The 12,344-nt window shown below is 42.0% G+C and overlaps 1 long non-coding RNA gene and 1 gene segment (V, D, J or C); both read right to left on the bottom strand.

Moving 5' to 3' along the window:
* Positions 1-264: 264 nt before the first annotated feature.
* LOC146420651 (uncharacterized) lies at positions 265-575 on the bottom strand. Its single transcript, XR_014849078.1, has 2 exons — positions 440-575; positions 265-351 (listed from the first exon to the last, which is right to left on the bottom strand). It is a non-coding gene; the product is annotated as an uncharacterized LOC146420651 (long non-coding RNA).
* Positions 576-2,767: 2,192 nt separating this feature from the next.
* Positions 2,768-7,382, bottom strand: LOC146420650 (Ig alpha chain C region-like; the record flags this gene model as incomplete). The annotated part of the segment is given in 4 exon segments: positions 2,768-3,270; positions 4,421-4,738; positions 5,621-5,953; positions 7,076-7,382. Coding segments are annotated over 4 exon segments (1,437 nt in total), but the record flags the coding sequence as incomplete, so codon positions are not given.
* Positions 7,383-12,344: the final 4,962 nt, after the last annotated feature.

Genomic DNA, 12,344 nt, shown 5'->3' with positions numbered 1-12,344 from the left:
TACATTTTTTTAATTTTAATTTTTTTAATTTTTAAAATTTTTTTACATTTAAAATTTTTTTAATTTTTAAAATCTTTTACATTTTAAATTTAATTTTTTTAATTTTTAAAATTTTAATTTTTTTTAAAATTTTTTTAGTTTTAAAAATTTTTAAATTTTTTTTTAATTTTTAAATTTTCAAAAGTTTTAAATTTTTAAAAATTTTAAAAATTTTTTTAAATTTTTTTTTTAATTTTAATTTAAATTTTAAATTTTTTTTTTAAATTTTGATTTAAATTCCCCAAAAATCCCCAAAATTTCCCCAAAATTTTTTCCTCGACGATTTCTTCTCCTCCCAGGAGCTCAAAGGACCTAAAAAAAAAAAAGGAAAAATTGGGTTAATTTGCATAAATTAGCATAAATTTGCATATTAATTAGCATAAATTTGCATATTAATGACCTTGAAGAGAGTGACTCCGGTGGAGTAGCAAAGGCTGAGCAGGAAGAGCACAAGGAAAGTTCCAGAAACCCAAATTTCGGGATTTTCCTGATTTTCTTCATCCCAACCCAAAACGACCTCGACGCGGCTGGAGAGAGCTTTGGGGGGAAAAACGGGGATTTTGGTGAAAATGGAAAAAAATGGGGATTTTGGGGGAAAATGGGGAATTTGGTTAAAAATGGGAAAAATGGGGATTTTGGGGATTTTGGTGAAAATGGGGGAAAAATGGAAAAAACGGGGATTTTGGGGGAAAATGGGGAAAAATGGGGGAAAATAGGAATTTGGTTAAAAATGGGGAAAAATGGGAAAAACGGGAATTTGGTTAAAATGGGGGAAAACGGGAAAAATGGGGATTTTGGTGAAAATGGGGAAAAAATGGAAAAAATGGGGATTTTGGGGGAAAATGGGGAAAAAAATTGGGTGAAAATTGGGGAAAAAAGTGGAAAAATGGGGGAAAAATTTGGGGGAAATTTGGGGAAAAATGGGAAAAGATTGAGTGAAAATTGGGGGGAAAATGGGGAAAATGGGAAAAAAGGGAAAAAATGGGGGAAATGGGGAAAAAATGGGAATTTTGGTGAAAATGGAGGAAAATGGGAAAATTGGAGCGAAAAATGCCAAAAAAAGAAAAAAATGGGAAAATGTGAAAAAAAAGAGAAAAAAATCATGAAAAATGGGGAAAAATTGGGGAAAAAGAGAAAAAAAGGGGAAAATGGGGAAAATGGGAAAACAGGGAAAACTTTTTAAAAATGTGAAAAAAAATTTTTTGGACATTTTTTGGGGTTTTTTCTGAGTGGTTTTGGTGAAAAATTGATGGTTTTGCCAATTTTTGCCCTTTTATTTCCCTTTTTTCCCCATTTCTCCCCATTTTTCCCTTTTTTTTCCCATTTTTCTCAATTTTTTCCCATTTTCCAACTCTTGCCTCCGAAATCCACATTTCCACCTCCTGAAATCCACTATTTTTTGCCCCAAATCCGCAGATCTCACCCCTAAATCCACTTTTCCCACTGAAATTCCACTTTTCACCTCCAAAAATCCACATTTTCTCCCCAAAATCCACATTTTCCCCTAAAATTCCACACTTCCACCCACTAAAATTCACGATTTTTGCCCCAAATTCGCTTTTTCCTCCCAAAATCCACCTTTTTTTTTGCCCCAAAACTCCTTTTTTCACCCAAAACGCCATTTTTCACCCCAAAAAAACCACAAAACCCAAAATTTCCTTCAAATCCTTTTTTATTTCCCAAAATTTCCCGGAAATTTCCCAATCCAAGATGGCCGCCGGATCCAAGATGGCCGCCAGATGATCCAAGATGGCCGCCGGATCCAAGATGGCGGATGATCCAAGATGGCCGCCAGATCCAAGATGGCCGCCGGATCCATCATGGCCAAAATCCGCATTTTTTGCCCCAAAATTCTGGATTTTGGAGCCAAAAATTTGGGAATTTCAGCCCAAAATCCACTAAAATCCAGTTTTCTCACCCAAAATTCGCTTTTTCCGCCAAAATTCAGGATTTTCTCCCAAAATCCACATTTTCACCCAAAATCCACTTTTTCTCCTAGAAATCCACATTTTGCCTTAAAATCATCATTTTCTTCCCCAAAATTCCACAAATTTCGCCCAAAATCCACATTTTCTCCCCAAAATGACATTTTTCCTCCCAAAAATCCACAAATTTTACCCAAAATCCACTTTTTCTTCCCCAAATCCACTTTTGTCTCCAAATCCTAAAATCCACGATTTTCCACCTCAAAATCCACATTTTTTTCAGCCCCAAAATCGCCGTTTTTTCACCCAAAACACCACATAACGCCGAAATTCCTTCAAACACATTTATTTCTCCCCGAAAATTCCTGGAAAGTTCCAGAAAACTCCGAAAAAAATCTCCGAAAAATTCAAAAAAATTCCGTAAAATTCCAGAAAAATCTCAGAAAATTCCGAAAAATCCTGGAAAAATTCCAGAAAATTCCAAAAAATTCCGGAAAATCCCAGAAAATTCCCGGAAAAATTCCAGAAAAATCCCAGAAAATTCCGGAAAATCCCAGAAAAATCCAGAAAAATCCCAGAAAATTCACAGAAAATTCCAGAAAATTCCAGAAAAATCCCAGAAAATTCCCAGAAAATTCCAGAAAAATTCCAGAAAATTCCGGAAAATTCCAGAAAACTCCCAGAAAATTCCGGAAAATTCCGAAAAATTCCAGAAAATTCCGGAAAATCCCAGAAAAATCCAGAAAAATCCCAGAAAATTCCCAGAAAATCCCGGAAAATTCACAGAAAATCCCAGAAAATTCCGGAAACTTCCAGAAACTCCCCGCTCAGTAGCACACGAGGTCGGCGTCGGCCAGCACGACGGACACGTTGACGTTGGCCGGCCGCGCCGACGACCTGTCCAGCGCCCTCTGCACCAACTTCAGCCCCGAGCCAAGATGGCCGCCGGACGATCCAAGATGGCCGCCGGACCTAAGATGGCCGCCGGACGAAAACGACCCAAGATGGCCGCCGATCCCATCGTGCCCCACGACGCACGCGAACACGTCGCCCCGCCTCCACCTCTCCGCCTCGACGGCCATCTTGGAGTAGGCGGAGAAGGTTCCGGAAGCGCCCGGGTCCTTCTCGGGCCCCAGGACGGAGAAGGCCGCGGCGGGCGCCGGGACGTCCTGCACCGTCCACGCCATCAGGATGTCGGCCGGGAAGAAGCCGGACGCCAGGCAGGTCAGCGTCAGGAGCTCCTGCCGGCCCAGCTCCTCGGCGGGAGGAGGGAAGACGGCGACGCGGGGCGGGATGGCGGGGAGAGCTGCGGGAGACCAGTGGGGACCAGTATAAACCAGTTTGGAATGGGTTGGACCAGTATGGACTGGTTTGGAGTAAAAAAAAACAGTTTGGAATGGTAAAAACCAGTATAAACCAGTATAAACCGGTATAGACCAGTTTGGAATGGTTTGGACCGGCTTGGAATGGTTTTTACTGGTTTATACTGGTTTGGATTGGTTTGGATCGGTAAAAACCAGTATAAACCGGTATAAACCACTTTGGACCAGTTAGGACCAAAAAAACCCAGTAAAAACCAGTAAAAACCAGTAAGAACCAGTAAAAACCAGTATAAACTGGTTTGGATTGGTGAGAACCAGTTTGGACCCAAAAAAACCCAGTAAGAACCAGTAAAAACCAGTAAAAACCAGTTTGGATCAAAAAAACCAGTAAAACCAGTAAAAACCAGTTTGGACTGGTATGGACTGGTTTGGAGCGGTTTGGATTGGTAAGAACCAGTAAAAACCAGTAAAAACCAGTTTGGACCAAAAAAACCCAGTAAAAACCCATAAAAACCAGTAAAAACTAGTAAAAACCAGTAAAAACCAGTATAAACCAGTTTGGAGCATTTTGGACCGGTTTGGGTTCCCAGTATAAACCAGTTTGGACCGGTTTGGACTGGTATAAACTGGTTTGGATCCAAAAAAAAACCAGTATAAACCAGTAAAAACCAGTTTGGAATGGTTTGGACCAAAAAAATCCTATAAAATATTATAAAATCTTATAAATCTTATAAATCCTATAAAATAATATAAATCCTATAAAATCCTATAAAATGCTATAAAATCTTATAAATCCTATAAAATACTATAAAATCCTATAAAATTCTATAAAATCCTATAAAATCCTATAAATCCCATAAATCCTATAAAATCTTATAAATCCTATAAATCCTATGAAATCCCAAAAATCCTATAAAATCCTATAAATCCTATAAAATAATATAAATCCTATAAAATCCTATAAAATCCCATAAATCCCAAAACTTCCCAAACCCCAAAAAATCCCCCAAAAATCCCCCAAAAAATCCCCAAAAATAAAAAAAAATCGCCCAAAAATCCAAAAAAAATCCCCAAAAAATCCCCCAAAAAATCCCAAAAACCCCAAAAACCCCCAAAATCACCCCAAAACCTCACCTGTGTCCTTCCTGATGCTCCTCCTCATCTCCTCCCCTCCCTCCTCCAGCCTCGCCGCGCACTCGAACGTCTCCCCCGAGTTCCAGTCCTCGGCGCAGATCTTCAGGAAGCTTCTGACCCGAAATCTGCCGTTTTGGAGCTTTTCGGGGCTTCCGGTGACGAATTCCAGCGGTTTCGCCCCAAAACGGCGCCAGGAGAATTTGGGGGACTCGGAGGATTTCAGGTTGTCGGCGACGCAGGTGAGGTTGGGAGAGTCGGAGAGGTAGAGGGAGGAGAGGGAGGGAGGGAGGAGTTCGAGGGATGGAGAAGGTTCTGGACCTGGATTTGGGGAAAAAAAGCAAAATTTTGGTTAAATTTGGGGTTGGGAGGAAAAAAACCCCAAAAAAATCGGTCGTTTCTACCCCAAAATACACCAAAATTCGATGAAATTTTGACGTTTTTCAGCCCAAAATCCACGAAAATTCCATCCGGCTGTCCTAAAAGTCCTAAAATTGTCAAAATTTGACCCAATTTGGTTGATTTTCCCCAAAAATATCGAAATTTGATCAAATTCCTTGAGTTTCCTCAAAAAGTCAAGATTTGACCCAAATTCGTCAATTTCCATGTGAAAAGTCGAAATTGCACCAAATTTCCTCAATTTCGTCCCAAAAAAAAGTCAAAATTTGACCAAATCCCAGGGGGAAAAAAGGGTTAAAAAAAGGGTAAAAAATTGAGAAAAAACCAGAAAAAAATGGCAAAGTATGGGTAAAAAACGGGAGAAAATCCCCAGAAAAAATGGGGAAAAAATGGGAAAAAAAACCCCAAGAAACTGTAAAAAAATGGGAAAAAATGGGGAAAAAAATGAGAAAAAAATCAGAAAAAAATGGAAAAAAATTGAAAAAAATTCGAAAAAAACCAAAAAAATGGTAAAAAAAAAAAAACAGGGAAAAATTGAAAAAATTGGGAAAAAATGGGGAAAAAAAGGAAAACAAAATGGGGAAAAAATGGGGGGAAAAATGGAGAAAAAGATGGAAAAAAATTCAAAAGAAAAAGAAAAAAATTCGAAAAAAATGCTAAAAAAATTGTAAAAAAAATCAGAAAAAAATCCCAAAAAATCCCAAAAAATCCCAAAAAATCCCAAAAAATCCCAAAAAATCCCAAAAAATCCAAAAAAATCCCCAAAAATCCCAAATTCCCCCAAAACCCCCCAAATTCCCTCACCTGAGCAGTAGGTGCTGATCTTGGCCTCCATTGGCTGCTCCAGCCGGGGATGCTCCGCCCTGCAGCCGAAGGTGGCGCCGCCTTCCCACAATGCCTTGCTGGCGTTCACCCTGCTGCTCAGCTGGCCACGCCCACCTCCCTCCTGGCAGCCAATCACCTCCTGCTGCAGCTCGGCGACGACGTCATTGACGTACCACGTGACCGAGGCGTTGGCCACGCCCCTGCCGCGCAATTGGCAGAGCAGGGAGACTTCCGGCGGGTTCGGCTTCTCTGATTGGTTGGCGTCGGCGAAGAGGGAGATGGAGAAGTCTGGGCGGGGCTTGGGGCAGATGCCTGGAATTTGGGGGGAAAAATGGGAAAATTGGTGAATTTTGGGGATTTTGGGGGAAATTTTGGGAAATTTGGGTGAAAAAATGAGGATTTTGGAGCAAAAAATGGAGGAAAAATGAGGAAATTTGGGGGAATTTTGGGGAAATTTGGGGAATTTGGGGGAAATTTTGGGGAGATTTTGAGGAATTTTGGGAAAAAATTGGGACATTTTTGGGAAATCTGGGGAAATTGAGACATTTGGGGAAAATTTGGAAATTTTGGGGGAATTTGGGGAAATTTTGGGGGAAAAAAGTGGATTTTAGAGCAAAAGATGGAGGAAAAATTGAGAAATTTGAGGAAATCTGGGGGGAAAAAATTGGAAATTTTGGTGAAATTTTGGGGAAAAAATTAGGAAATTTTGGGGAAATTTGGGGAATTTTGGGGAATTTTGGGGAAATTTGGGGAATTTTGGGGAATTTTAATGAAATTTTGGTGAAATTTGGGGGGAAAAATGGGAGATTTGGGTGAAATTTGGGGAAATTTTGGGGAATTTGGGAAGTTGGAAATGAGGAAAAATTGGGAAATTTTGGTGGAATTCGGGGAATTTTGGGGAATTTTGGAAAAATCAGTGAAATTTGGGGGGAAATGGTGAAATTTGGGGAATTTTGGGGAATTTGGATGGAAATTCCGGGAAACATTTGGGACTAAAATTTCGGACTGAAATTTGGGAAAATTTGGGAAAATCTGGTGAAAAAAACGGGGAAAATTTTGGTGAAAAAAACGTGGATTTTAGAGCCAAAAAAACAGGGAAATTTTGGGGAAAACGGAGGGAAAACGAGGATTTTGGGGGAAAAAAAATTGGGGAAATTTTGGGCAAATTTGGATGGAAATTTTGGGAAACATTTGGGGAAACGGCTGGGAGGAGCCAAAATTTGGGGGAAAAAAAATAGGGAAAAATGAAGATTTTAGGGGAAAAAAAAATGAGGCAATTCGGAGAGAAAACAGAGAGGAAATTTGGGGATTTTGGGGGGAATCGGGACGGAAATTTCGGGAGGGAAATCCGGGGAGAAAGGCGGGAAATTTGGGAAAACCGGTGGGAAAAAAACAACAAAACCCCGCCCCCCCGGCCCTTAGCCCCGCCCTCACCTGTGACGTCACGGCTGAAGTTCCGCCCCCCGTGCTCCACCGCGCACCGGAAGTTCCCTCCCTCCGCCTCGGCCGCGCTCACCGTCAGCCGCGAGCTCAGGCCGAAGGCGCCGGCGGCCGATTGGACGGCCGGGAAGGTCAGGGATTGGTCGCCGCCCGAAGCCACGCCCAGCCAGGTCACGTGGGCAGGGAGGGGGAAGAAGGAGGAGGCGAAGCAGCCGAAGGTGACCTCGGAGGCACAGGGGGAGCAGGAGAGCAGCGGGAAGACGGCGGGAGAGCGGGCGGGCTCTGGGAAGGGAAATTTGCATAATTAGCATGGTGAGGCCACGCCCACTGCTGGGGGGAAATCCTGAGTGGAGTTGAATCGAAATAACCCAAAAAAACCCCAAAAAAAAACCCGAAAATTTGGGCTGAGGATGGATTCAAGATGGCCGAAAATTGGATTCAAAATGGCTGAAAAAATGGATTCAAAATGGCTGAAAATTTGGATTCAAAATGGCTGAAAAAATGGATTCAAAATGGAGGAAAAAATGGCTGAAAATTCGATCCAAGATGGCCGAAAAACTGATTCAAAATGGCTGAAAATTTGATTCAAAATGGCTGAAAAAATGGATTCAAAATGGCTGAAAATTTGACCCAAGATGGCCGAAAATTTGGTCCAAAATGGCCGAAAATTGGATTCAAAATGGCTGAAAATTTGATCCAAAATGGCTGAAAATTCAATTAAAAATGGCCAAAAAATGGATCCAAAATGGCTGAAAATTTGGTCCAAAATGGCTGAAAAAATTCACTCAAAATGGCTAAAAATTGATCCAAGATGGCTGACAAAAGACCCAAAAAAATGGCCGAAAAATGGATCCAAGATGGCCAAAAAATGGACTAAAAAATGGCTAAAAAAGGGATGAAAAATACATTCAAGACGGCTGAAAAAATGGTGGAAAATTCAATTCAAAATGGCTGAAAAAATGGATTCAAGATGGCTGAAAATTTGGTCCAAAATGGCTGAAAAAAGACCCAAAAAAATGGCCGAAAATTGGATCCAAGATGGCCGAAAAAATGGACTAAAAAATGGCTAAAAAAGGGCTGAAAAAATGGTGGAAAATTTGGTCCAAAATGGCTGAAAAAAGACCCAAAAATTGGCCGAAAATTCGATCCAAAATGGCCGAAAAAATGGATCCAAGATGGCGGAAAAATGGCGGGAAAACAAATCCAAGATGGCCGAAAAATGGAGTCAAAATGGCCAAAAAAATCCCGATTGAAATTGACCAAAAATAACCCAAAATGACCCAAAAAAATCCCAAAAGATTTGAATCCAAGATGGCCAAAAAAAGAGCCTAAAAATGGCGGGAAAAATCCTCCCTAATTAGCATAATTAACCCTCCTAATTAGCATATCGAATCCCCTAATTAGCATAAGAAAATCCTTTTTAAAAATTTTTTTTTAAATCCCAAAAATCCCCAAAATTTCCCCAAAAATCCGAATCCAAAATGGCCGAAAAAAGGCGGGAAAATTTCCTCCCTAATTAGCATAATTAACCCTCCTAATTACCATATCCAAATCCCCTAATTAGCATACCGAAACCCCCAAAAAAAAATTTTAAAAAAACATTTTAAAAAATCCCCAAAATTAACCAAAAAAATTTCCCCAAAAAACCTCAAAAACAGGAAATTGAAGGTTTTTTCGAAGCCACGCCCACCGAGTGACGTCATCGATGACGTCACCGCCCTGGCCACGCCCACAGCCGGATCGGCAGCTTTGGGCTGAAGGTGAGATTTGGGGAGAATTCGGCAGATTTTGGGGTTTTTTGGGTTTTAAACTCGATTTTTGGGGTGAATTTCAGAGATTTTGGGTTTTTTAGAGATTTGGAGTTAATTTTTGGGGTGAATTTTGGGGATTTTGGGGTTTTTTGGGGTTTTGGACTCAATTTTTGGGGTAATTTTTCGATTTTTTAGGATTTTTTTTGGTGATTTAAGTTCAAATTTTTGGGTAATTTTTGGGGTTTTTTTGGGGCTTTTTTGTGCTTTAAAGTAAATTTTTGGGGCGAATTTGGGAGATTTTGGGGTTTTTTAGTGATTTGGAGTTAATTTTTGGGGTGAATTTGGGGGATTTTGGGGTTTTTTTGGGGTTTTGGACTCGATTTTTGGGGTAATTTTTGGATTTTTTAGGATTTTTTAAAGTTATTGAAGATCAAATTTGGGGGTGAATTTGGAGGATTTTGGGTTTTTTAGTGATTTTGAGTTAATTTTGGGGTGAATTTGGGATATTTTGGGGTTTTTTGGACTCAATTTTTGGGGTAATTTTTCGGATTTTTTAAAGTGATTTAAGTTCGATTTTTGGGGCGAATTTCAGAGATTTTGGGGTTTTTTGGAGATTTGGAGTTAATTTTTGGGGTGAATTTTGGGGATTTTGGGGTTTTTTGGGGATTTTTTTAGTGATTTAAACTCAATTTTTGGGGTAATTTTTCGATTTTTTAGGATTTTTTTTGGTGATTTAAGTTCAAATTTTTGGGTAATTTTTGGGGTTTTTTCTTTTTAAACTAAATTTTTGGGGTGAATTTGAGATTTTGGGTTTTTTTTTAGTGATTCAAACTCAATTTTTGGGGTAATTTTTCGATTTTTTAGGATTTTTCTTGCGATTTACTCAAATTTTGGGGTTTTTTTGGGTTTTTTAAGTGATTCAAGTTCAATTTTTGGGGTGAATTTGGGAGATTTTGAGATTTTTGGGTTTTTTAAAATTTAAACTTATTTTTTGGGTCATTTTTTGGGGTTTTTTTAGGGATTTATATTCGAATTTTGGGTGATTTTTAGGGTTTTTTTGGGATTTTTTTACTGATTTCACCTCAATTTTGGGGTGAATTTGGGAGATTTTGGGTTTTTTAATTTAAACTCAATTTTGGGATAATTTTTGGATTTTTTGGGATTTTTTTTAGCTATTTAAACTCAAATTTTTGGGGTAATTTTTCCATTTTTTACGATTATTTTTTGGCCATTGAAACTCGAATTTTGGGGTAATTTTTCCATTTTTTAGGATTTTTTTTTAGCGATTTCAACTCATTTTTTGGGGAAAATTCGGGAAATTTTGGGATCAAATAACCCAAAAATCCCAATTTTCGGAGAGAAATTTGTGCCAAAATCACAAAAAATGGGAATTTTCGGGAGAAATTTGGGACAAAATCACCCAAAAAATCACCAAAAATTCCAAATTTTGGGCCAAAATCACCAAAAATCCTCAATTTGTGAGCAAAATTTCGAATTAAACCTCAAAAAACCCCAAAATTTACCCCAAAAAACAACAATTTCGGGCGGAAATTTCGGGTGGAAATCCCCGAATTTGACTATTTTTTGGGGTTTTTTTTTTTTTGGGCCGAAAAAGGGGAAGTTGTGGGGCGGGGGAGGGGAAGGGAAATCTGTGGGGCAGAAATTGGGATCTATGGGGCAGAAATTGGGATCTGTGGGGCAGAAATGGAAATCTATGGGGCAGAAATGAGATCTGTGGGGCAGAATTTGGGATCTGTGGGGCAGAAAGGTCCCCAAGCTGTTCCTATAGGGCAGAGTGGGATCTGTGGGGCAGAATTTGGGATCTATGGGGCAGAATGGAGATCTGTGGGGCACGGGGGGAGCTGTGGGGTCGCTATGGGGCAGGAGGAGTTGCTGTGGGGCTGGAGGAGGATCTGTGGGGCAGGAATGAAATCTATGGGGCAGAATTTGGGATCTATGGGGTGGAGAATATATGGGGCAGGAGGATCTATGGGGCAGTGCCGCTATGGGGCAGGAGGTTCCCCCAGCTGTTCCTATAGGGCAGGGTGGGATCTGTGGGGCAGAATTTGGGATTCTATGGGGCAGAATGAGGATCTATGGGGCAGAATGAGGATCTATGGGGCAGAAATTGGGATCTGTGGGGCAGGAGGTTCCCCCAGCTGTTCCTATAGGGTAGGAGGATCTGTGGGGCAGGAATTGGGATCTATAGGGCAGGAAGGTCCCCAGCTGTTCCTATGGGGCAGGAGGATCTATAGGGCAGGGAGGGATTTATGGGGTCGCTATGGGGCAGGAGGCTCCCCAGCTGTTCCTATAGAGCAGGAGGATCCATGGGTCAGACGGATCTATGGGGCACAGGGCGGTTATGCGGTCGTTATGGGGCAGCAGGATCTATGGGGCAGGAGGTTCCCCCAGCTGTTCCTATAGGGCAGGGAGGGATCTATGGGGCAGAATTGGGATCTGTGGGGCAGAATTTGGGATCTATGGGGCAGAATTTGGGATCTATGGGGCAGGGATCCCCCAGCTGTACTGTAGGGTCTCTATAGAGCAGGACGAGCTATGGGGCAGAATCCGGATCTATGGGGCAGGAGGGTTATGGGGTCGCTATGGGGCAGGGATCCCCCAGCTGTACTGTAGGGTCCTTATAGAGTAGGGGGATCTATGGGGCAGAATCCGGATCTGTGGGGCAGCAGGGTCGCGATGGGGCAGGAAGGTGGCTATGGGGCAGGAGGATCTATGGGGTCGCTATGGGGCAGGAGGTTCCCCAGCTGTTCCTATCGGGCAGAGAGGGATCTGTGGGGCAGAATTTGGGATCTGTGGGGCAGAAATGAGGATTTATGGGGCAGGAGGTCGCTATGGGGCACAGCAAATCTATGGGGCACAGGTGGATCTATGGGGCAGGAGGAGCCTCAGCTGTACTGTAGGGTCTCTATAGAGCAGGGCGAGCTGTGGGGCAGGAAGGTCGCTATAGGGCAGGAGGATCTATGGGGTGGAGGATCTATGGGGCAGGAGGGTCCCCAGCTGTTCCTATAGAGCAGGGAGGGATCTATGGGGCAGGAGGGTTATGGGGTCGCTATGGGGCAGGAGCCTCAGCTGTCCCTATAGAGCAGGAGGATCTATGGGGCAGGAAGGTGGCTATGGGGCAGGAGGGTCTGAGGGGTAGCTATGGGGCAGGAAGGTCCCCAGCTGTTCCTATGGGGCAGGGTGCGATCTATAGGGCAGGAATTGGGATCTATGGGGTGGAGGATCTATGGGGCAGGAGGGTCCCCAGCTGTTCCTATAGGGCAGCAGGATCTGTGGGGCAGAAATTGGGATCTATGGGGCAGGGATCCCTCAGCTGTACTGTAGGGTCTCTATAGGGCAGGAGGATCTGTGGGGCAGGAGGGTTATGGGGTCGCTATGGGGCAGGAGGATCTATGGGGCAGGGGGGTCCTGAGCTGTTCCTATGGGGCAGAGTGGGATCTATGGGGCAGGATTTGGGATCTATGGGGCAGGATTTGGGATCTATGGGGCAG

The sequence above is a fragment of the Lichenostomus cassidix genome, unplaced genomic scaffold (assembly GCF_008360975.1).
Source record: "Lichenostomus cassidix isolate B80296 unplaced genomic scaffold, HeHo_3.0 HiC_scaffold_883, whole genome shotgun sequence".
Classification (NCBI taxonomy): Eukaryota; Metazoa; Chordata; class Aves; order Passeriformes; family Meliphagidae; genus Lichenostomus; species Lichenostomus cassidix.
Note: the sequence above shows the minus strand (reverse complement) of the source record. Positions and strands in the feature narration are given on the sequence as shown.